Consider the following 27,758-nt stretch of genomic DNA (forward strand, 5'->3'; position numbering starts at 1 on the left):
CTAATTCAGAAGACTGACAGAATACAAATTATCGTTTCTAGAAAAAAAGAATTATGCATCACGGCGAATAATTACGGAGTAAGAAAATACGACATGTACATGAAATACATAGCAGACTTTTAAAAACTGTGTATATAATAAAATTTCTTCACCAGAGCGCTAGCCATTTTGTTTTCAAATAATTTAGATGTAAATATTTTGATCAAATAGAGTAAAGCAGAATCCCTAAAGAAAGCTCAACACAACAAAATTGAAAATGTTTCAGGCTCGGTTTGATTGAGCCTGTTCATGGACGGTACTGGAAAGTGCAAGTTACCGTCCACGCCCCCTAGCACCGGCTAAAGCAGAATTCAACATTTAACACGAAATGGTGAAATTTTGAATTTAGAGACATCCAGTCTGATCAAGTTTCTAGCTTTCAAATGATGGCGGTTGTTTTCCTTCACTGCGCATGTCCAAAGAAAGACTTCTAAGGGGAGGAAACTAAGTCAGTTCGGCTAAAGACATTTCGGTCCCAGACATATCGACCTTTAGTAAACCGGCTCAATTTTAATAAAATTAAGTTGTTTAGAAATAAGTATAAACATGTTTTATAATATACCATAATAAAAAAAAAGAAAATCAATAAATGAACTAGATTTCAAGTCATGTCAAGCAAACAAGACGTTTCTGCCCAAAAACAAAACGGCTCATTTAGACCATTGTACTTATCGATCTATCTTCCATTAATGTCAAACCCCTCGCGGGGACGTAGACATGACTATAGACTAGTCACTTCAGAGAAAGCTATGAGATACAAGGGAATCTGGGAACCAGTCCCTAGCTCTTATTGAATATACCCCTCGTTTTTTACATGCCCAGTACGTGTATATACATGTATACACGCTATATAGCACTGATACATGCGAGGATTACCTTAATTTATTACCAGTACACCTCTAGTTAGATGGGAAACACTGAAAGTGTCTCTGAAAAAAACCCAAGGGTGTTACCCAGGATCGAACCCGGGACCTCAGGAATGACAGCCAGTGGTCTTACCAAGTGAGCTATCGCGCCACCTATAACTTAGGGTACATTCACAGTCAACTTTTTTTGAAACGGCTTATCAAAAACTTTGCGATACAAAAAATGTAAGTAATCTTGTTACTGGTTTGACGTCTGGTATGGAAATGGCAACCTAATTTCGAAGCATGATAAGGCGCTGATCTGTTCGTCTTTTTTTCTAGACTCAGCCATTCAGAAAATCAAGCATGGCTGAGACAATTGATGCACAATTGGAACTCTTTTTAACCCAGCGGATTGCACGACGCTGCACAGACTCAATCTGGTCAATGAGAGCTTCAGTGTATACTGCATATGGAACTGTACTTAAGATTGGTCGGACTTGTCGTGTATGCCGTTTTTTAAGTGGTTCAGAGTGGACCTTGATTTTTCATCGCAGGGAGCCTTGTGTAAGGTTTGCTTTTTTACAATATTGACAGTGTGAGTGTACAAGATAGTGTAAAATATGATAAACAAGGCGGCGTTCAACCCCCACCCGACCCAGCAAGGCAAGGAGCCCCAGAGTACGGACAGGCTAATCACTAAAATGATAAATAATTTGTAACTGATAAGGACTTCAAAGAAAACAAACAAATGATTGAATAAAAGGAAATAATTTGTACATGATAAAGATTCAAAGAAAACAAATAAATGATTGAATAATAGGCCCACAAAGTCAAAGGGCACAAGGGGGAGGGCAGGAGACCCGGGGGTGGGGGATTAAAGAAATGAGACTAGGGGCAAAGGGGAACACCAAGGTATTTTGCTGATAGTACTGATTCTAGGATTGTTTTGCGCAAAGTATATTTTGTTGGTGCTTAAGTTTTCCTTTTTGTTGTCTGAATGACTTGACATTTTGAGGGATTGAATTCCATGTCCCATTTTGATTCCTATATATTTCAAGCTGATGTTTAAGCGTTGTAGGTGGAAGGAGTGAGAAACTACAGAAAGAGAAATAGTGTCGTGTCGTCTGCAAAGAATTGAACTTTATAGTGATTTACGAAGTCAGGGAGATATATAGATAAGAAACCGGAGATCGATATTGGTGCCTAAGAAGTATTCCTGTTCAAAATTGTATTATTTTCCTTGAAGAACAACAACACAATCGATAACTATTATACAATCTGTATTAAACTTAGGTTTAACAATACTTTGTATATCAAAGATTTTTACAGAAAAGTTAAACATTAAGCATGCCTTACAATTTAAATGAAATTCAAGGTAATCACTAATACACTTTGTTGTTGTTATTACTAAAAACAACGCTAGCCCTTTCATATTCCACTTCATTTAGTTAAATAGATAAAAACAGAATCCCTAAAGAAAGTCCAACAAGGCAAAATTGAAAATGTTGCAGGCTCGGTTTGATTGAGCCTGTTCATGGACGGTACTGGAAAGTGCAAGTTACCGTCCACGCCCCCTAGCACCGGCTTAAGCAGAATTCAACATTTAAACATGAAATGGCAAAATTTTGAATTTAGAAACATCCGCAGATGTGTTCATACGGCGGTTATCATGGAACCTTCAACGTGACACTTCCGCGCCATTCCATGAAAAGCGGCGTATGGTCCCCAAGTAATAAAAAGCGTGTGCCCTAAACGAGAAAACAATGGGCGGAACTAAATAAAATGGAATTTTGAAAGGGGATCAGAGGTTATGAAGCCTGCGTATCACAGATAAGACGTCAAAAGACAAATTTAAAAAGCAGGCAACATATCCTAAGGGTGATTCAACATTATTCAAGTAGGAATATTGGAACCACCCAACTAGAAAATGCCGAAAAATTGAAACTAAAAATACCACAAGCACAACAATAATTTAGTTAAGCCCATTGTTTTCTCGTTGAAGGTGCATTTATATTACATGGTGACAATTCTCTTCTTTTAATGTTCAGCAGGTAAATAAAAGATAGAATGTTCTATGGTATTTGCTTTATCAAAACATAGGATATTATTGAATATAACGTTTAACATTGTTAAATGTGACAATCTGCATAAACAAGTAATAGCTTAACTGCTATAAGCATGAAAAGGCTTAATCCACTGCCTACAAAAAATACTCCTGCCCTGTTGGGCTTCCCTATGTCTCACCAACAAGTTCATAGCCATATCAGCATTGTGTATGGCGTGTAAAAGCCTTAAATGAGTAAGGTCAATATTCCTCATTCAATATTATACAATCATTGACTAGTGAACCATTGAATGTGATGTGATATTCACCGGTAAAAGTCATATTGACCGAGGCGATAGCTGTTTGGTTATTTAATATGAGCCTGATTCTATTTTTAGATTGGGAAAATCCATTTCAGTCAGTGAATATGATACTTCACCCAGTGAATATGATACTTCACCCAGTGAATATAATTGTTGACTATTGTTTGAACCAATGAGAATGCAGCTATTTTAGAACATATAACAATGTGTATTTTCTTGAACCCTGAGCTTACTCTCCTGTGCTTTGATAGCTATCTGTGATAATAAAGGTTGATTAACTCTGATCCATTCTTATCTAAATCCACCCACTATTTAAAAATAATCAATTTTTAAATTTACGTGCTTATATATTCAGCATGTTATGCTTGTATTTACATAAATGAAGTCACGTTAAAGATATAGCATGCCGAATATAAAAATACAGCCTGCTATACGATTTGTTTCGGAATATATCGTGTATATACTAGTATAAAGTTAATTGGATTTTGATAGTATTTTTCCTTCGTAATCTGAGGAGGAAAGGAGATAAAACAATACCAATACTATACACGTTAATGACCAAGCAGTTGCAAAATGCTTGAGTTTATTGTAATCATTATCAAAATTATCTTTTTGTTCATTATAAACTTTTTTTTCTTATTTAAGGACTATCATTGTTTTGCCGTTGTTTCACTAAGACTAAACTTATCAATTTATTTTTCAATCCGACCATAAGTATTCCTTAGGATTTGTCTAGTTCGCATGCAATTTAGTCTTTGCTGCATGCATGATAATTCATTCAGCCGATGTACGTGTACAAAATATTGTTTCCTTTGGTTCCATGGTATTGTGAATAGTTTCTCTGAAATCCATTACAGCTATGCCAGTTGTTGACGCTGGATTACATACGCTCGTTTGGCAACCGTTACAAAACAACCGGCACTGAGCAACACTTGACATTAATAATTCCTTAAGATCCTTTCTGAAGTCCTGATTAAATAGACCATATAATACAAAGTTACAACCACTGTTAATAAGGTAGCTGATATAAATGTAATTAACAGCAACTGGAGAATAGATGACGGTTAAACCTACGTAAAAGCCATATTGATATAAGGCGTATGGAAACGTTGATACGCAATGCAGAACACTTATACATATGACTAATTTACTTATGTTTTCAACATTCCTTTGACGATGTCGTGCATTTCTCCGGCTTTTACATAACGCAGTCAAAGTAACACAATTACTAGTTGTCAGTACAATTAGAGGTAATAAAAATGTGAACACTCCGTACGATATCCCAGAAAGGATCGCATATTCAGATGACAAGGCAGCATCCCCTGAACAATATTGAACAACGGTTCCATTGCGACCAGAAAATGTTCTAATGTCTAATGTAATGAGCATATTTATGTTTAAAATGATAGACAACAGTACAATGAGACCTATCACAATTGCTTGTCGCACTTTCACGCGGCTTCTGTACATTGTGATTGGAAAACATACGTAAAGCATGCGTTCAACTGCAATGGCAACAGTAATCCATGCCGAAATTTGTGGAAAAATATGTCCCCCAAAACGAATAAACTTGCATATAAATGTATATTCATTTCGTAACTTATAACCTGATTTAAAGAGCGCGAACTCCGGTCCAAGTATTAAAAGCAGAAACAAATCATTTAAAGATAAACACCACATGTATATTCCACAGCTTCGAGATTTGCACCTTTTACCACGTCGCCATACAACAATAGAAATGATGTTGTTAATTGAGCCTAAAACAACGACCAAGCACAGCACGTTTACAAAGGAAAACATAATGCTATCGTTTTGTTCTCTTGGCTAATATACTGATATAACAATGTTTTCATCAAATATGACGACTCGGAATGCAAATATTGCGACAAAAAGCATGGATAATTGTGAGTACGAGGATAATTATTTCAATCAATCATACTAATTACTTAACGGCTGTATGCTCTAGCCTGGGAATTTAAGTCAAATACCACTGCGGTTTTAACGATTTTCGGAGTTTGTGTATATTTTAGCGTGACTACATTCAATACTGTTATTACATTTCTAATAACAAAATATAAATAAAGATAAGTGTGATTGTCAGGATTCAATATTTTTATAATAAGAGATCATCATATTTAATTTAATGACTTTAATTGTGACTAATAGGAGTAAGTAGTCCGAGCTTACGTATAATTTGCACAGTCAGTATATACTTGCAGCAAGAATAATGTCATACTACTGCTAATTATCTATAATGAGCTATATTCTAAACTGCAGCATTGTAAATTTATGTAACATTTTGGCATTTTGTTGCTGTTTAACTCCATCATTAGTCATGGGATGATTGAACCTATATGAATTATACGGTAGAATGTGATGGCTGATTTTCGCCATGTTTTGCTACACGAAAATGCGAAAACAAAAAGATAAGCACGTTAAATTTAATCGCGAAACACGACATGGCGTAAATCAGTCACCATATCATCAAATTATTAATTCGTTTGACAAAATAAAAATATAAAGTTATTATAATTTTAGCTTTTTATATCAATTTTGAATTGTCAACAAGTAAACGTATTTTATCTCATTATAAATTACATTTCGTTCTGTTAATTAGTAATTACTATAAATTCAGACCGTTTCATATAAAATCAATATTTAGTTTATATCTACATTGATATAAATGCATCGGATAGAACCGTATGCATTTGTATGGACATCCGCGCCAACTTAATAACGATTCAAAACTGAAAGGGAATCGACGATCTTCTGCCTGCAGTTCAAATTGCTTAAAACAATTTTGACATTGTATGTGAATTCCAAATTATGTTGGGACGTACTTTCAAACAAAAAATATATTTATCTTAAACAGGGTTACATTTACACACTGAAGGGATGATTCGATAGAAATAAAAACGTTGGGTTACATATTTGTTTTTCTTAAGCGCTATCATATAGAAAATACTTAAATAATGTGAATATTTCGTTTTACAATATTTTCCTCAGACCGTACAGCACGTGTTTAATTCCCGTGTAGCCTTTTGAAATAGTACACGAATATTATTGATAACATGTGTTCACACGTAAGTGCGTGTTTCTTTTCTCTTTTTTTTCTTTAAAGGATTGTCAAACCTTATGAATAGCTCTTTTAGGTTGAACTCTGGAAAAACGTAAATGGAATGTTGAATGTAATGATCTTACATTATATAAAGTATTGTTTACCTCGTTAATGAGACATTGTATATGTCATCAGAAAGGCAAACATCAAGATAAAACTGTGTAAATCATGTTAATATTGGTGATGAATCATGAAAGGTTAGTTAGTGGATAGTCAATGACGTTAATATAGGGAATACATGGTTGATGTCGGAACTGACAAGGTTTATCCGGTGAGCAAGAGAGTGTATCTTCACAAGCTTCAGCTAGTCAGTAGATCTATAAGCGAACCAGATAAAACTTCTCCATCCCGAAAACAACCATGAATTCGATTTATCCTGCTTTTGTCTAGTTTATGTAGTTTTTTTCTGCTAACCATGGGACGTTATCAAAGACTTACCATGTGACGTAATGACTGGAGATCCGGCAAGACTTTATCCATCTGATAATATTGGCAGTAGCAGGATAAATCCATATCTTGAGACTGAATAGATTTGTTTCAGCACGAATCATTACATTTCGCGGAAGTTAATTAATAATATTGTAAATGTACATTTGAGTTTGGAAACGATTCTAATGTGCTATCATATACATTATTATTTACTTTATGTAAAAATGTAAAAAAAATCTACACACGAGGAACAATTATATTATCATACTTATAAACTTTCAATAATATTTCTTCAAAATACATATATTTTCTATTGATGCGCCTAGGAATATTTTGTTTGAAATTTCTCAAAAACATTTCAGTGTAGCATATCATGTCGGGTTTAAGTGGCGTAGCGAGGCCAAAACGAATTATAAGCCTATGGAGATGGATAAGGGAGTAGGTTTACCCCTCCTCCCCCCACCACCTCTGTGAGAAAGGGGGTTCGGGGTTTTCCCCGAGAAAATTGCGATTTTTATTTGACAACACTTAATTTTCCGTCAGACCCTCGTATCGTAACAAACTATATAATGATGTCTAACTCAGATGATTATTCTCTGAAGAGAAATGTAAGGCAGCGTCGTATTCTTGCAGCAAATGTATCCACTATGTACTAAGAGTTAATTTCCATGTCTATAAAACTAGATCTATTCATAAGGCAAGCGCAGATAGACTTTCAGTAGTCATGGTAGATCTGAAATATGTTTTCAGTCTCTTCATGGTACTGCATGACCGTTTCGCTGTAGCCGTAGACACTAGAATAGTGAGCAGAACAAGGATTATGCTGCTCATTAATCAGTGGTAATGTGTCCAGATGTGTTTCAGGAGCTTGTGGGCAGTCTGGACAACGCAAGTGCCCCGCCGGTCTACCATGTAACCTAGCATGAAAGGAAGCTTCGTCATTACTACAGTCATTATATGCTTCATATAAACTCGCAGTATCGTCTGTGATTATGGCTTCCCTATGTTTGTTTGTTTTGTATTAAGGCGCACCAATACAATTTAGGTAATATAGTGTCATAACAGGGATGATGAATTTGCCTCACATCGGGTGTAACAAACTTAAAGCAACACAAAGGGTCAAAAACCATCCCACTTGCTGGAGCTAAGAGATGCATAGACCCAAGAAGTTCGAAACCATCCAGTCGCCTCTTACAATCACACTGGCATAAACGAAAGCTGTAATTCTGATGCCTAAACCATTAAAGGCAATCCTTCAGCAAAAAGGGATGGAATCCTACTGAATCTGTAAACAAAATAGTAAGTGTAAGTCATATAAATTGGATACTTTACACTTGGATACCTTTACACTGATCCTCAAAATGAATGCTCCAAAATTAGCATATCTTCAAGGTAGTTATTGCTATTGATAGCTACACTAAACCAATTGCCCGAGCAGTCTCAATTTACATTCTGAAAATTTACATATAATTAGAGTATAAATAGATTAATCAATATAAAAAAATTCAATTACTTGTCATGAGATGAAATAAGATTTGAGGGTCGCTTGCAGTAACTGATCCGACAGGACTTTCAGTGCTGCAAGTACCTGAAAACTTACTTTCTGCGTCTCAACCTCTTGTGCGATTTTTAGAATGTCACACGTCTTCTAAACAGCCGAAAAAGCGGCTTGAAGATCGTTCAGCACAACATTATTGTTGCGTATATACATGTAAGCGGTATTTAAGTTTCTTCATTTTTGCAACTTGGGTGGTTCCAGTATTCCTACTTGAATATTGTATAATCAGCCTTAGGTTATGTTGCCTGCCTTTTACAATTTGTCTTTTGACGTCTTGTCTATGATATGCAGGCTTCATAACCTCAGATTTATTTAGTTCCGCCCATTGTTTTCTCGTGAAGGGCACACACATCGTTTCATTGAGGGACCATACGCCACTTTTCATGGAATGGCACTACTGTGTTACATTAAAGAGTTCAAATAACCGCCATATGAACACATCTGCGGATGTTTCTAAATTCAAAATTTAACCATTTTCGTGTTTGAAAGTGGAATTCTGCTTAGGCCGGTTCTAGTGGTCGTGAACAGTAACTTGCAATTTTCAGTACCGTCCATGAACAGGCTGAATCAAACAGAGCCTGCAACATTTTTTAGTTGCTTGTACGGCTTCCTAAGGGATTTGGTTTCCCTCCTCCGTTACAGTGTACGTCTGCTGTTGATACGTATACGTTGTCAGAGTTAGAGCGTCAGCCGTCCGCCACAGGAACTTAATGCATAACGGCAAAAAACATGAAATATTAATTAGTATTATGCAATAAAATGTCTCATAAGTCATAGATGGTTTCAGTATGGACATTAATACAAGACTTTTACCTTTTCCTTTTAAAATTCGTGGTTGCTTGAACAAATAGCCTGTAAATAGTGCAAGTTTTAATTCATTATCAAACTTTATCCAGTGGAAAGCGCGACACCAGTACTGAAAAATATTTTTTGAAATGGAATTATTCTAGGGCTTTTCCTCGGACATTATGCACATCATTCCATTGTTATAAATGTCGTATATGAAAATCCAGGGTTGCTAATGCAACAATTAAAACAATTGCTTGTTAATTTTGCTGTGTTTGGCTTTCTTAAGGGATTATGATTTCTCTTTTTTATACAGTGTTTTATCGTCGCAAGTGTGATGACGAATATAAACGTTGTAACAGAGAGTTAGAAGGTACCAGCTTTCGTGTCCCCTTTATTTGCCGGGAACCCCAATGCACATAACACGGAGTGAATGAAATCAGATTTTGTGAAACAGCAATTGCAACTTCTCGGGCTTTTTCCTCGGTCATAATAGCCGATCATTCCGATTGGTATGAGATTGGTATGAGATCAAATGTCGTGAAATGTACAATGCACAGCGAACAGAGAATTTCGCAATGCAAACATATTAAAATGAAATTATCTTATCGGTCAATTAATCGCGCTCTTCGATTTTTATTAATCATTTTGTAGTATACAGTGGGTTAATATGTATGTAATTGCTGTACCTATAAATAGAATGATGACCTTAACATTGTGAAAGTCCGAAAATCTATTTATAGAGGTAGTTTTAGTTTTAACGAAACGGTCATTCGTGTCGCGCTATGGTAATGAATAACGAACTGGAGAATTTTGTAGGAAAGAAATGCAAACATATTCAAACAATTAATTGCACTCTTTATAAATCTATAGAAAAAAATTAAGTAGGCCATTTTTTCGAGTATCATCATTTTTTTGAAATTTTTACCGTGAATATTTAAATACACCTAGTTCATAACTTTAAATATCTTTTTTATTTTGACGTTGTGCGGCAGTTAACAGATCCAGAAAACAACTATATAACAACTATAAAACAAATTCGCTGTTCAAGTCTCTTTACCTAAAATCGACCCTGATTTTCAGGATTTTTTTCTGTTCTATATTTTGGTCGAAGGCAATCGATTTTATGGTAGTTTGAGTGAAATGTTAATTTGCCGAATATTGCAACATTTTTACAACAGAAACTTCTGCAATTTTAATATGAGTTGTTATGGGTTTATTGATAGGAATGTAAACACACACTGGTGGGTCAGACGAGGTTTTTGAAGTACAGTTATTATTCATTAAAGTAGTAGATTGACCTCCCAATAAATCAGTTAACAGACTGTTCATTTTGACCACTGTTTGGTATGTTCCAAAGAAAATACCACATGAAATTGAAATTCTATCAAATAACAAATATTAATGATAATATCCCAAAATACCCCTATACCGTTATAGACCTGTATATTTTGGATATTATCGTTAATATTGATAGAATTTCAAGTTTCTGTGAAAAAAAAATTAATATTCTTATCTTTTGCATGCCTACCAAAGTTCATGATGCACAATGTCTTTCGTCGGCCCATTCATAAATGATATACAATTCTGGTAAACACCGATTAACCATTGAAAAGTTTATAAGAATATCTGGTCATCAGTTGCCTACTAGTTCATCTTCACTTGCTGGACGCCCTTTTATGCTTTGCATCAAGGCTTTTCTTGTAATTATTTGTTAACTAAAATAATATCCGATATAATTACTAAAAATTAACATTTAATTATGATTAAATGACAAACTAAATATTTTACCTATTTTGAATATCTCGATCTACATTAACTTACCTTGACGTAAATGCCAATTTATAGACACTGTTGAATATTTCAACATTTCGAGGCTTTTGAAAGTTCCTCGCAAATTTAACATGTGGACGCATTTGATCAATACAAATACTAAGTCGCCTCATAACAAAATAATTCATTGTCGGCAATATCCTACATCCTTTCTTTACATAACGAGTCAAAACTCTCGGCGATGCCTAACTCGGGTTAGGTTACTGATTTTTTTTCTTTGATTACCCGTTTTTGTTTAGTACACCTAAGGCGTACTTTTATATGCCCAGCTACGCTTGAACTTCAACCGTTTGCCTTTTGTCATATCGTCCTGTAATATCCACTTACCAATTTTCATAGAACATCCATTTTATGATTGATATTTGGTGCATTAGTGTGTACGTTACAAAAATTTGGCTAAAGTGAATGAGAACATGGTCAGTGTCCCTAACTTAAAGTGTTGATTTCTTTTTTTTCTCAAAGTAAGGCAGATTTTAGCCTTTTGTGAGCCAAGTCAGGGAACATTCGTTGTTCTAATCGACATTAATTTAATCAACTATTATACCAGCCAAGTCGCATTATAAGAAATTTATCCTAATAGCATTCAGCTATACAATTATTATACTAAAACATATTGTTCTCTAGTTGTCAAAGCACTTATTTTCGTATGCTAAGGGGGTTTCCTTCTTTCCTACTAACAAATTATATTCAGTAAATTTTCAATGAGGATTTGAAAACTGTATTGATAGTGCTGTTTTATCATTGATTCATATCGGGAAAAACTGTTATAAAGCAGTACTTAGAGTTTTTGCAAATGTTATATATCAGTGTAGCTTTTCTCTCCTTGTTTTCTTCTTCTATTTTTACAGAGGTTGGAATGGAGCGGGGGTATCGCCCAATCCCAGTAGCGAAAAGCATAGATTAATTAGCTGGTATTGGTTCATTTTTAGGGTTTACAAAAGGGAAAGGGCACAAGAGAGGGAAAAGCTCTAAACACTTCGTTGCAAAAATATATATAATTGCGATAAAACAGTTATAATATATGAAATTCGTTAGTTTCGGAGCTATAACACTGGATGGACGACATCTCGCCTTGCCATTTTTGGGCATCATCCGAGCCAGTATAACATCCTCGTAGCTAACACGTTTCATATAGTAGAACTATTACTTAATATATTGTTTCTTGCATTTTAGAACTGTATTGACATAAATGACGGTAGTGTGCGTTTCTTTAGGGATTCTGTTTTTCTCTTTTTTATATATTACTCTACAATTTAGAGAACTCTTGATGGTAAAATATGCCGTGAAGTATTTCTCAGAAGTATAAATCCCGTCAACAGTCTAAACTCGTGCGCGAATTTTGAGTAACATGGGGTAAGCTCAAACTTAACAACCGTAATCGTGTTTGTGTTAAAAGTCATCACTCATAAACGTACAGAAATGTTATCTTGAGCTTGTTATTGAAAATAAGTAACATTCTAACAAACACGATTATCAATCTCATACAAGAAAAGCAATACAGAATGATTTTAGATAAACATAATTACGAAAAATAACAATTCCTTATACCGGGATATAAAGTTCTCTGCCATGCTATGTACTATACTATACATGCAACTTTAATTTCATAACTTGGTGGTATAACAGAAACGGGATATACTAAGGAACATTTATTTAAATCTGACATACAAAACACAAGCTGTAAAGTATATTGACCGTAAAACGTTATGTAAACAATATAACATTATCTAAATGTATGCTTGTAAATGGAGCCAGACAATTAGCTTGGGACATCTAAAAGTTGCAGACAATATAACACTGAGACCGCCCACGTTCAATGTACCTCTATCATAGGATGCCATTATCACATCAACACATAAAAGCATAAAACATAACCTAGTTTCACATGTTGACATAGAAGCCACTTACTTGATATGGTAAAATTTTCGTGAAAATCTTTGTTTACAAAAAAAAACAGGCATCAATTCTTTCCTAAATGGTTATATAATGGTAATTCAGATTGAAAATGTTGCCGGCCGACAATAATTTCTTAAAACGATTATGTTATGCATTCGTTCAAATGTTTGAGTGTTACCAATTTCTATGCTCACAAGTAAATTCCATGATTGAAACATTATCGTTTTTCTTCTTCTTTATTTCCAGTAGTGAAAGTACAACAATGATAAATGCTTAAAGCAACGTGACGTAAATCATTTGTCGTCCATTGAGCTGGGTGACATATTTCAGCTATGGCCACGATGAAATCTATTAATAATACAACCATGGTGTTTTGAAGGTATTGGAAACGTTTGATATGTCTCTGACATTCTTTCTTATTTGTGTGTAGGAAATCAGTAGTATGTTTGAATATTTACACGAAACTAGACATTATGCATTTGTGACCCTCCGAATGAGGGATTGAAAGCCAAACAAGTAAGAAGCTTGAAATAAATTTTGCGAAAAAAAAACGTATGTCATTTTGGACATCGCCTATGATTCTACTACCGGTTTGTAGTAACTTTTACCTTCAGTGTTGCTACACTTTTCTGGTCCTTCAGGATCATTGATGCCAACACTATTAAGTGTTGAGAATTGAGTATCGCTCAAGCCGGTGCTAGGGGGCGTGAGGGATGTTGCACTTAATCATTATCCATCATGTGCATACTCAATCAAACCCGAGTCTGCATGTAATTTCGTTGTGATTAATGCTTCCACGGGATCATTTTATTTCCAGATTTTAAAAACAAATTGGGCGAATTCTGGACTATCCTGTACAGTTCTGCTTATTGGTATTTTTTCAGGTGTGAATTTGGATTAGGTTTGGTAAACTGTCCATCTTTATTCTAGAGAGCAATAGACGCAAAGTTGTCATATTCTTCGATGTATGTAATATATCCCTAAATAATGCTGAGCAACTGGTTTATTGTTTGTGTAAAAGATTTTGAAATATTTGGAATTGTGCTATGGTCACATTTAACTTCAAAATTGTTCATTTTATGTCCCCCGTCCCCCGAAGTACATAAAATAAACAGAATACTCGGTGTTTCTAAATTCCTTTCATTCCTTATCTCGGGGTAATTGTGCATTGAAATGTCACCCATATGTTCAATTATTGAATTATGTGTCTCAGTGAAAAACAAGATATTTTACTCATTTCTGCAAAAGAGTCTTTCAAATCCGTAAATTAACAATGTATACATTTTTTTATCATCAACATGTCGTCGTTATACATATACCTCATGTTTTATACAAAAAAAAAACTATATTCTAAGCTTAGAACACATTAAACTTATGAATAACCACTTGTTCCTCAACACGCCCCCACACACACGATCGATTTATGTAAGTATTGGTCGGTCGAATTGTATCTAAAGTTAACACTTTCAAAACGAAACATGAATATGTTATATTTCAGAACCCATAATGCCCATTCGTAATTGTATCATTTTATTTAAACATAACATAAGAACATCTTGGAATTTATTTATTTTTATATTAAAGAAATGCCCTTTACATTTTGTTTCAATGAAAACTAAAACGTTTCATCATTGAAAGGTTTTTTTGACTTTCTCGAGATTTCATGCTTTCAAGTATCTCATTTTAAAAGGAAATGTCGAAGTTAATGTCTCTTCAATCTATAAAACAGACTGCAATTCAAAATATCAGCAAGTTTAGAAATCAATGCGTACAATTCCGTTAAATCTCTGCCCGTAACCACGTTAATGGAAACACGATTGTTAAAAAAAATAGATTTGATGACATCATTAAAACATTTAAAGTGAGTTGTGCACGACAACAGAACGACGCTTTACTAGTCTTCGGCAATTGTTTATTCATTTTCGAAGCAAGCGTTACTGTTTAACCCATGTTAATAGTATGCAAAGTTTTCCCCATGGTTGTAATCAATGGACGTTTTGAAAAAGTCATAACCTGTAGATATTTTAAAAATGGGAAAAGCAAGTCATGCCGTAGTGCAGCAGTGAAAACTTACATGACATTTTCAAATTTGTTATCTATGAGAGACACGTGCGAAAAAAAACAATTCAAAGGCCGGATATGAGAACATTCTCATATTTGAATAAAATACAGAAGAATATAGAAGCTCACCACATCTACTATATTCTTATATAGTTTAAATTTGCAATAATTTCAAGACTCAACAAATGAAATGAGGCCAGTTTATATGTGCAGGATAAAGACAATAAAAAACTATGCAAATAACCCCTTAAAGTAAAGGTTGAATAGTTACTTTTTTGTTTGTTACATGACAATTAATGACAATCTGTAAAATTCTTATAATAATAAAATTTCAATTAAACGTAGTCCATCTTTTAGTCAATATATTAATATTATATATACCAATACTTTACTTAAATGAACTCCACTGATGTCAAAAGCCTTTACCCATATAACTTGAATGTCTTATATAGATCACTTTAAACAACAAAGGTATGCAAGAGAGGATTAAGAATACATGTATATCAAGAAATTAATTGAAAGCGTATTTATGTGCTATTCTTAGTGAAAAGCGTAGCAACGCTTTTCAATTTTGAGTCATAATAAGAATAATTATTCTGGACAAACGGAGTGAGGGAATGATCTGAATTTTTGCATACAAGGTAATGATCAAGACCTACATCAAATAGAATATTAGTCTAAAACAATTGTATCAAGCCCCGTAAAGTCAACCCTCAATGGAGTCCTTTTTGAAAATTATACAATTTTTCTCTATAAGCAATTGCATGACTCCATTTTCAACTCAGTCTAATTTGAAGATTGGATCGTGTATAGCAGTTACAATGTCTGTTTGTACTCAGCAAAATGGTCAAGCATTTTCTAGGTTTTGCGGGAGTGTAAACAAAATAAACAAAACATTTGAAACATTTCAGTAAACATATATATAATAAACAGGTAACACATTATTTTTCTTTGGTTAACATACATACATTTATACAAATAAAGCTAAAAACTATACTAGTATTAAGTAACAATTTCAATATAATAACATTTCAAGAACAAATAACTAAGTCAAAGATGTGATAAATATTGTTTATAAAATTCAAGAGATTTTGAAATATTGCTTTAGCACTATCACACTATCTATTTAATAAAAGTGTGTTTTGTTAAAGATTATATAACATTTATCCAATTAACTTTATAAAGAGACATTTAATACATTACGATAACAACGACAAAAATGCGTGAAAATCTGTAAATTATTCCACTAAAAGTGTTTAGTTAAAGATGGCTTAAAAGAGTAACAATTTCAGTAGTTATTACATGTATATTCCGAAAAATACCAATCATATTTCAATTTCTTAGCTACATTCAATAAAACTTAATTTCAAAGATTAAAGTTATACTAGTAATAGAAGCTTTGATCATTATACTTTTCAAAGACATTAACACACACATGGCAGTTTAACTCTAATGCTACTATAGTGTAATATGGCTAACATTTTTACACAAATCAAAACATGTACCAGAGACAAATTTGAAATATCTTCTCTTCACTATTGTAGTTTACATTCAGACCTTTAGTAAATCATTGAACTGAACATTTTCATGGTAGAAATGCTGAAGTTATTTATCTACCCAGTCGTGGTTAATGTGGTTCATTTTCAGTATGCTGATGCCCGCTTTCACTTTCTCCTCGGTCATCAATTGTTTGATAAGCTGGTGCCTCCATTTCCCCCATTATTCTTTGCATCTCGGAATCCGGCTTACCATCTGGTCCAAAATATATTCTTGTAAAAATACTGAATCTGATTTTATATATTTCATACAGGACTATCTGTGCGAATATACACATTACTACACATAAAACACATGTAACGATAGATTCCGATGGCTTACTCCAATCTAAAAGATTGTATGCGTAATGGCGGCCCTCCATTATTGTACCATCATTCAGGAAGTAGATGGCGTTGAACAAAGAGTAGACGGAGCCGAGAACAACCGTATACAGTAGATGCAATATCCGGAATGGTGTGGCAGTAATGAGGACATCGACGATGACGTAGACGGTGTTCAGTGTATGTTTCATTTGGCTCATGTGTGTCTGCATTACAGCTGCAAGAAAGAACAAGACATAATGTAATAACTTATGATAATTAAAGCCGACTAATATAAAACTAGCTATCTACTTTTTGCTAGTTAATATGCAAACAATTTTCAAATAATGATAAAATAACAGAACTAAATTAGGAAGCATAATATAGGATACAAGTAATACGTAACACAAATGTAAAAACCTTTAAAAAGCAGAATATGCAAATCATTATATAGACTTTCAACTTCTCTCATTTAAATTTCAATAAAAATCAAATTCGTATATTGCCCATGTATAAATAAAATGTTCAATGTCAACAAAAATACCCCTAGCTGGTTGGACTTTTTGCTGTCACCAGATTAAATGCATATATATGAATGCGGGAGCAAGTACCAAAACAGATACAAGTTAATAGTGAATACACAAATATTTGGCCTATCTTAAGTGACGTGCATGATAATTTAGCATACGAAGTGTTTTATACAGCAATTAATGTTCCCTCTGAAATAATATTTTCATTATCATTGATTATGACGAAATTATTTATCTTTTTCATTTGTAAAAACAATGATAATTTGACAATATTAATATGTAGCCCAAAATATATCTGAAATTTTATAAAAGAAATTACTTTATTTTTTTGAAATTATATAAAGAGTATTCTGGATTTGTTGCTTCGAACCTGCTAAACATAGAATATTAGATTCAGAAAAAAACGTACAAATACACACAACTAGATTTAATAAACTGCCGAAAATTATAAAGTTTTTTAATTTGCTCAATATCTTTAATAAACTAATATAATAACAATTGAAATAAAAATAACCTTTCGTTTTACCCATGCGACTCCATTTTATTCAGATTTTCAACTTCATATCAATTACGAAGCAAATCACCAACGAATATCAATTAAGAAGCAAATCACCAACGAATTTCAAAATGGTAAAATTTCATATTTATTTCATTCCAACATACTACCAAGTTTTGCCATTTTAAATGTTTTCAATAAACAAGCACTTGATAAAGCAGTTTTTGTTCCTGCGCCCAATTACAAAGTTTTCCATTTAGTTTGTTTTCTGTGCTCATCCAAATAGGTTAGGTCCATTGCTTATATAAGTTTAGATTCCCGGTCATAATTGAAAGTTTTTTTCCAGTTGCTGTTTCCATTTCTATATACACTTTTAAATATACTACAAAACATTTTGCTACTTCGAATGTTAATCCTTTGTGTTTTAAATGAAAAACTAAAAGAAGATCTATATATCCCTACCCTCCATTATAAAAATAAAAAAGAATTTTCCAGAATCGTAACCAATTTCTAACCGATTTAGACATTATTTAAAATGCTGCAAACTAATTTGATAAGAAACCCTTCAATTTATAATTTCCATATATACATGTAATACAAAATTTTTCAGTGAACTTTTGTTTATTAGTACATATACATAAAAATGCCGTGATTCCACCACCAATTGTGTGACATGCTTTTACTGTCAGATAAAATGTGTTATCTGTTTATAAGAAATAGGCATACTTTTAAGATAATCATCTTGGAATTTTTCTGAAAAACAAATTAGCACACAACGTATACATTTTCAAATAAGGAGTTTAAAATGGTTCATACTTATCCCGCTGTTTGTAGCTCAATTTTGTATTTTGATATTGAAATCATTTTAACTTTGAATGTACTGTTCCAAATACAAAAAGCTTGACAAGTTCATTCTAGAAACATAATAGGTTAAAACTAAAGAAAGAAAGTAAGAGACAATGAAATGAGCCAACAGCGTGATTTGGATAACATTTCATTTGTTTATAAAATACAGTGAGTTTGGATAAAATCAAACACAATGTATGGTACATTCAAACGTTTTATAAGTCCTTAATGTGTTGTTTATTGAATGATTATTAGATTCGTTTAAACAAATTTATTTGATCAAGGCTCAATTCCATGAAGTTAGTGTAATGAAATTGAATGAATAGAAAATAAAAATGAACTTAATACACTTAAAGCATAAAACTTAATGTAATTCTCTTCACTGCATACAAAGTTCTTAGCCTGAGAGTGTTAGATGAGTGGTAACGCATGTTACCCTTTCCACTGAGAATTGCAGAACAAAAAGGAAGGTCTTTTAAGAAATATCACTAGTAGTTAGGTAACAAAAGTTCAAGAAAGATAGTATGTTATATATAGATGTTTTTCATAAAACACTTAAACAATGAAATTTGTCGCATAATGCAAATATTGTATTTGATATATTACAATGTATTTATATTCTTCGTTAGTATTTTTGTCAAAGCTTGTGCAGTGAGTCTAATAAAATATTAAATATATACGTCTTAATATAGACTTTGTAAAATGTGATTTTATACTTTCTTTCACACCATTGTATTTTAGACACGAACATCTGGTATCGTACAATTTTGAAAGACTCTTGATATATTTTTAAGGTATCAATTAAATCGATTTAAATTATATTTAACGTACATGATATTTTGTGCGTCTTCCATTTATTGATTGTCAACTTACTTATTTTCTTCTGTACTCAATTCAAGTATATTCTCAGAAGTAAGGTTGAAATTTTGTTAGTGCAAGATTGTATGATAATACACGAATATAAACGTTTATCGTTCATGCACAGTGCACATGGGAAATATGTCTTCTAATCGTCGTTCCAAACTATTTAATACTCTAGAAAAGAACAATCATGTTTAAATAAACCCTTCCAGATTTTTTCCGCCTTTTTGATTGGATATTGATCACCCGAAAAAAAAATTGATATAACCGAGCCAGACGGGTAATATAAACACTAAATTTCCCCGTTGGGTACCCAACGTTGTAAACGACATGCGCTGAGGTGATGCGCGTACGGTTCGATTTTACGCGGTGTAAATTCCGATTTACAAGCACTTTTTAACAGTCAAATGATAAATATTTACCAAAGTAGAGTAATGATACATATTCCCATCAGTATTGAAAACAAATATGACCTTATTAATTACAAAAAAGTGCGTTCAATAGACTACTCCTTTTCTCTTGTTTACATTCGTTAGGTACGGGAAAAATACGTCATGTATTTATGTGACGTCATGTTGTGATGAAGAGGTACCCTAAAGGGAATTGATTTCGACGTTTCATTTTAATTAAAAAAATCGTCTAAACTCGGCAGGAGAAGGGTAATAAAATTATTATTTTGGTTTTGGAGTGATATATGTGGATATATTACCTGCCAAGATAAAATATCACCCGAGCCTACGGTGATATAAAATCTTAGCAGGTAATAATATATATTCTTTTATAGGTAATCTAATAAAACAATTTAACAACATGTCTAAGATATAAAAAAAAGTATTGTAACATTACTGACAACACGTATCATGAAATACTGTATAGAATAGATTATTCCAATATATCATGCGACACCTACCTGAGTTTTCAAGGACTCCTATGTACGACCAGAACGAAGCTGTTACAACAATAGCTGAGTTATAACTCAAGTTTTGAAGTAACCACTGCCCTTTCAATGCTGTAGGCATTCTATCAAAACTCTGTCGATCTGAAATTAGACGGAATGGCTATAATGTATTTATTGATGTTAAGGTTAAAATCGTCCGTTAGGTCATTTAATGTTACATTTAGATTGGATTTTTAGGCTTACTTTAGTACGAAAAAAATATCTCCATAGCTATTAAACAGAAATGCATTCAAATTAACTGTTTTAATCATTACGACATACGCATACCCATTTGAGCATTTCATATATATTTTTTTTTTATTTTCAAATTCAGTCATCAGAAAGGCAATACAGCAGAGCTTCCATAAAATACTTATACAATAGGTAGCCGTCTTAAATCATTCACTAATGAATACACTTGATTAAACTGACCCTGCACGATTTACGTTTTGCTTGGCTACCAATTTTTTAAAATTACTAACTTAGTTTATTGATACGGTTTAATTTGCGAAAGATATATCAATTTCTCAAAATATATTTATCAGGACCCTTTTCCCATGGATGAAACTGTTTATAGCTGCTATTGTGAACGATTATTTTGTATTTACAGTCTATAAGTCAGGAGTTCTGTATTATGATGAATCATTATGAAACAGTTTTTCCTCTCTTGTCACCTCATGTAACATATTTACCTATATCAGCATTTGTTCAGCTTCAATTGGTGCCTATATAGACTCTTGTTGATTACAATACAGGGAAGTTTCATTGAAATGTAATGATTGTTCATTGATGTATGTTATTAAACTGCGACAGACTGTCTTATTAACATGTTTATAACTTTATTCCCCAGAAAACAATGATATTTTCCTTTGGTAAATGTTAAATATATTTTAACTTAACTATTTGATTAAGAACGGTTTCATTAACTAACACATGTTGTCAAAGACATGTTTCGCTTTTGTGAGCTTTTTCAGTTGATATGATGAATTACCAGGAACATAACTATTTTTAAAGTTTATATGTTTTTCTGATTCTTTCATATTTTCTCACAATTCTAAAGATTTGAGAACTACATCTTATATAGATTAATAAATAACACATTGGTTTTTCATGGAAATGTACAGTTAAATCTTATGTTACCATTCTCATATTTATCCTGATTAATTAATATCAATGTATATTTTACCGAGTATTTTCATTTCTATAGCGGTCGAAACTGTTGTCTGGAAATACAGTAAATGACAAAGTATTACGGTAATAACATCTACCTTATCAAACCATTATTAATCGTTTGTTTGATTGTAGGCATTTTAATTACTACTCCACTGGCTTCCGGCATATTCGCGTTGAAGACTGAGTACCGCTAAAGTCGGTACTAGGATGGGTGAGATATGCTGCAGTTTAACATTGTCTCTTATAAACAAACTCAGTCAACCGAGTCTGCATATTTCATATAATATTGTTGTTTACATTGATTCCGAGGGCTCACCAGTTTTCCGGATTTTATTTTTCTTAACTGACCTAAATGGTAGATAACGGCAATGTTTAAACATTTCTTTGTTTTATTTAACTTACCTAGACATTCCCCCGATCGCATAGAATAATAAATTGCGCATGTGGCTTTATAAAGAGCCGTCAAGGTCAACAGTAGGAAGCTCCAATTGGTTGCGTATATCAAGTAAGTATATGTATGTTCTTTAAAGAAGGTTCGAGTCTCATAAATACAATCTGCTGCGAACCATACGATGAAAGCCAGTGCGACAAAGATCCGGTAAATGACGTACACCTTTTGACTGACGGGCCACTGAAAATAGAGAAAATAAAATTTTAACTTTTCATTTTGCCATAATTATGTTCAAATTAATATTTCACTATGCAAAACTAATCAATAACCAATGTGATCAACGGAAATCTGAAAATTTCTATAAATATAACGTACAGAATTGATCAGTATCATTCAAGGCATGTTATAAAACGAGTGGGGCAGTCTTTTTTTTTCTTTCATTTTTTTCTATTTCGCTGATGTAAATTTCAATGGTACGTTTGAGAGTTTGAAGCGTAATAGCAACATATTGAGTATTCAATTTGTCTTTTTATACTTATAATAAATGTCAATTTACAAACATTTTAAACTGATCCATATGTCTCTATAGTTAACCAGTTATGTGATGTTATTCAATACAGACCACTCGACTATCATGTAAAATACTGAGCATATTGATCATGAAGAGGAAAATATACAAACACTGACTGAATTTAAAAAGCTCATTGAAGCAATCTCGTCATAAAAGGCGTGAAAGATAAATATATTACATTGTATAATCATTTCTTTAAGAACTTGCCATAAGTCACACAGTAGAAATACGTACGTTGATAGATACTGCAAAATCAGTCATTAATAGCACATAACATGCCAACTATCACTTGAATCTTGACTCTATTTACCATTCTTTTTTTCTTTTCTTTTTTTACAATAATACAAGAATATATTTGATTTCTTACAAAATAAGAAGCAGTACAGATAATGTGAAAAATATAAGAATTCGCAAAGGTATCATTTACTTGTCCGAAAAACGAAAGGTGACAAGGATGAAAAGCGAGTTAACTCTTTATGAATTAAATCTAAAATTCATACAAATTACAAATATTTTAAAAATTCTGTCACAGAATCGTCTTTATTTCTACACTTGTATTCAAATTGGTATTTTATATCATTGAACAAATTTCTTAACAAAATAGGTATTGGTTGATATGAATAATTATGCTTTTTTGAATTACATGTGTCCAAACATTCTTTGAAAAATCACATTCCCAGAAGAGATGAAAGTGGGGCAGTCTTTAATAATTAGAGTAGTTTTTATATTTCATCATGAACAATTTGCACATTCAATTATTGTTCAATGACAATTATAATAGTCAATCTTTTGAAATACATTACAATGAGCATAATGTCACCTTAAAGTGTTGCTCGTATTAAGTTATATCTGATGAAATATTCTACCAAAATCTAAAAACAGTAAAAATGAGTTGTTTCTTGCAAGATTTGTAATAGAGAATGTTTAGATGATTTAATATACATGAATATTGTATGTACACAGACGGAACAAAATATTCCGTTGCTATTTATAGTAAGTTTAGCGACGATTTCACGCATGTCCCATTCGCTTTCTATTTAATGTACTGACAAATTTCTTTCATTCTATGTATTCTGTAGACATTATAATCACAATATAAACAATAATTTTAGAATCCACACACAGCAAATATATAGCTTTATACATTTTAACATTGCTCTTTTCAAAGAAATCGGATTGGAATATTGATTAAAGTAGAAAATAGTGGCATTTTGATGAAGAATTGTAAAGGGTATCTGCACATATTGTTTCCTGCATTAAATATATTCTGATACATACGTGACGATAGATTATATATAGTATAATAATGTCTGTCGTTTAAACAAGCACTATAAGAAAAGTAAGAAATACACATATTGATTTCTAACATGTCAGACACGATTTGCTAGAGGAACTGGCACTTTCACAGCAACTGACTGGCTGTTACGCTGTTCAACATCCAGATTATGGAGTCGAACTGTCACTTATTTGAAGATTTAGCTTTTACGTTAATGCAGAGTGACTCGGGCATATTGTCTGTTACATAAACACTTAAGATTTAGGAAATGTGTTTTCTTGAGACTTTGTAAAAAGCAAATGTTTTATCAATTATTTTGAAACATTAAATAAAAAAATATTAGACATGATATAGATATATCATTAATTGTTTCATCTGACAGTAAAAATTAATGAAATAAAGAACTTTATATCATGCCCTATAAGTCTATTCTTAACTGTAAATGCACAGTATTTGATTAAATATACGCGAATAAGTCCAGCGTCTTCAAATGTCTGTGATTATAATTAATAGGTAGATAGATAGATTTACCAAGATTTACCTCTATAGATCAGAGGTAAATGTCATGTCATTAGCAAGAAATTAAATGATGACCAGAAATACCATTGTTGGTCAGGTCAATGCTTGATAAATTAATCACTTTTCTATTAAACGGCACTACTTTATCTCATTTGTATCAATATTGGCGTTAATTAATTAATGTTTTTCAAATAACCGTACTTTAACATTATGTAGTGTCAACGATCAGAGGGGACATTTATAAAGCTGTTGACATAAAACAGGCTACTCGATCAATGAAATTCTTTGTCCTTTTATACAAAGATATTTTCATGTAAATGAACATATAAATGTATGTACATGTTAAGCAGAACTTTAACATCTTTTCTTTCTTTTTTTTTATTTTTTTTTAAATTTGTATTTCTTATATGTAAGCCGATAGGTGAAATCTTAATTAGAGCAAATTGTGGAAGAAAAGGATATCTATTGTCTATCGTTTTGTTGACAGAAAAATTAGCTTGCTTTATTTTTTATTCCATGTGTTCATTTATATCCTAAAGAGATTATGATGTAATCTAAGAATTGACAGATATATGATGTATCTACGGTAAACACAATAAAAGGGGAGGATACTTATGTCTGTAAAATGTAGGACTAACTCTAAAACTGTCTAGTTGTTCAATCATAATCTGGATATATATATATTTATTACCCTTCCAGATTTTTTCCGCCTTTTTGATTGGAAATTGATCACCCGAAAGAAATTGATATAACCGAGCCAGACGGGTAATATACACACTAAATTTCCCCGTTGGGTACCCAACGTTGTAAACAACATGCGCTGAGGTGATGCGCGTACGGTTCGATTTTACGCGGTGTAAATTCTGATTTACAAGCACTTTTTAACTGTCAAATGATAAATATTTACCAAAGTAGAGTAATGATACATATTCCCATCAGTATTGAAAACAAATATGACCTTGTGAAAGCTTGATATTAATTACAAAAAAGTGCGTTCAATAGACTACTCCTTTTCTCTTGTTTACATTCGTTAGGTACGGGAAAAATACGTCATGTATTTATGTGACGTCATGTTGTGATGAAGAGGTACCCTAAAGGAAATCTTATTTCGACATTTCACTTGAAACATCAATGATTTTTTTAAAAAATCGTCTAAACTCGTAGGGGATGGGTAATAAAATTATTATTTTGGTTTTGGAGTGATATATGAGGATATATTACCTGCCAAGATAAAATATCACCCTCGCATAACGGGGCTCGGGTGATATAAAATCTTAGCAGGTAATATATCCACATATATCACTCCAAAACCAAAATAACATATAATATATATACTCGTATATATATTTTATATACCGCAAATGATCACATACTATTACTTATATATTATCTGATTTAAAAGAATGTATGTCTTCACAGCTTAAGGTGATTCTGCTTTGTCAGCCATGTTTGTTTTCACAAAGTCTGTCCAAAGTGAAAGTAGGCCAAAATTCATATAACAACAAAGTTCTTATTTTAAAATGATGAACTATTTGCAAGTACACTTCCAGTTCTATGTTTTAAAGACTATTTTAAACAAAAATAAAAATGATAACAATAAGAAAAATTACCTTGAATGTGCTACATTTCTGAAGACCAAAAACATTCTGTTGCAAAGTTTTATGCACATTTCATGAATGGCAAAATCCTTTTTTAAGTCTGTTTTAGTGCCTACAAAAGCTATTTTTTGCAGCAAATACAAAAATCTTTCAAAACTTAACTCCAAATAAATCCATATCTCATGTCCTTCTAAGCACATGGCCTCCATTATTTTTTGTAAAAAAGTAGTGCAAGAAAACAATCATCATTTATAGCCTTATGAACTACAATTAAAATGAAAACACAATAAAACTTTAAAATGCAACCTTTTTTATGTGTAACAGTGAAGTGTGTCTGTTTGCCATGTACACAAGAGATAGATAAATGATGTTTATTTTCATGGTACTACTTTTTTACACATGTCATGGTGGCCATGTTTTTTCAAGGTCAGATAAACTACTTTCCTAAGGTTTATATTATTTAAAGTTTTTTGTATTTTCTACAAAAAGTAGCTTTTGTAGGCACTAAAACAGACTTTAAAAAGGATTTTGCCATTCATGAAATGTGCATAAATCTTTGCAACAGAATGTTTTTGGTCTTCAGAAATGTAGCACATTCAAGGTAATTTTTCTTATTGTTATCATTTTTATTTTTGTTTAAAATAGTCTTTAAAACATAGAACTGGAAGTGTACTTGCAAATGGCTCATCATATAACAATCTGAGCTTTGTTGTTATATGAATTTTGGCCTACTTTCACTTTGGACCCACATAGTGAAAACAAACATGGCTGACAAAGCAGAATCACCTTAATACGAAGTAAAATGCCGTTGCTATTGAATATATCTTTTTGCTTTATTGAAAATATATTTAACGTGTATCATGTAACCATAATGCAACTTAATCAAAAGAAGAACATATGCTAAAAAGGCTTCTGTATACATTTTGTGAGTGTTTAACAGAAAGTGTAAAATGTTGCAAACCTGCGATTGTACAAACGCCTTGGGATTTTCGTAATTTAATCCAAGACTTTCAGCTCTAAATTCCAAGTTTACACACCCCACGCACTCTTCTTTTAAAGTCATAATTGACAAATTTCCGTGATCATTAAATAAAAAGAAATCCAACTTTACACATTACAGCAATCAAATTTTCATTGGTCGCCATTTTGTAGAATAGAAATGCAAACGTTAGCACGTTGGCAAGAAATTAGCTAGGTTTTTATCCATCCAATGTTTGACCAAAAACTGATATATCTGAGATTTTGCTCTGTTGCAAAAAATTATCTCAATAAAATGTTTTGCTAGTATATGCGACAGCTTGTGTTTATAAATGAGGTTCAGTGCTGTCGCTCTAACAATACCTGTCAATAAAAATGATTGTTGGTTTAATAGCCGGCTTCGTAAAAGCAATTCTTATGTAAAGGAAAGCACGTTTTTCACGTGTTATTGCAAGAATAACTGTACTTTTGCTTGTAAGCGATGATAAATGTTTCAAATATTTTCATTTGTTTCACAGAATTGTGGCCGTCTCTTTGTTAAGCAAAGCTAAGCCAATATACTTAGTTCAATTATTAAAAATGTTAAATAGTTTTTTAATGATTTTTTATTTTGTCAAATATAATTGTAACTGCAAAATTTAAAATCTCTTCACATTTTAATACAATATATAAGATATATAATAAAATATCGTCACTTTTGTAAAAACTACATCGGTATTTCAAAGTATTTGTGTTACTTACAGTAGAATATTTTTGTCAAGTTAAATGTTGAATTCTGCTTTAGCCAGTGC

General features: G+C 32.4%; 1 protein-coding gene across 5 annotated transcripts in view; it reads right to left on the reverse strand.

Annotated features, from left to right (window-relative positions):
• Nucleotides 1-15,831: 15,831 nt before the first annotated feature.
• The window catches only part of LOC132750145 (protein rolling stone-like), a 43,615-nt gene continuing 31,688 nt past the window's right edge, over nt 15,832-27,758 (reverse strand). For 3 of the 5 annotated variants that reach the window (XM_060740090.1, XM_060740089.1, XM_060740087.1), the window contains exons 2-5: nt 22,037-22,265; nt 20,435-20,563; nt 18,544-18,570; nt 15,832-17,029 (exon numbers count right to left, since the gene is read on the reverse strand). In XM_060740090.1, the coding sequence (XP_060596073.1) occupies nt 16,563-17,029; nt 18,544-18,570; nt 20,435-20,563; nt 22,037-22,265 (852 nt within the window). In that variant the 3' untranslated portion in view covers nt 15,832-16,562. Of the gene's footprint in view, nt 17,030-18,543; nt 18,571-20,434; nt 20,564-22,036; nt 22,266-26,950; nt 27,329-27,758 lie in introns of those variants that run through there. The other 2 variants (XM_060740086.1, XM_060740091.1) reach the window with 2 other exon arrangements.

The sequence above is a fragment of the Ruditapes philippinarum genome, unplaced genomic scaffold (assembly GCF_026571515.1).
Source record: "Ruditapes philippinarum isolate M1 unplaced genomic scaffold, ASM2657151v2 ctg968_1_1_1_1, whole genome shotgun sequence".
Classification (NCBI taxonomy): domain Eukaryota; kingdom Metazoa; phylum Mollusca; class Bivalvia; order Venerida; family Veneridae; genus Ruditapes; species Ruditapes philippinarum.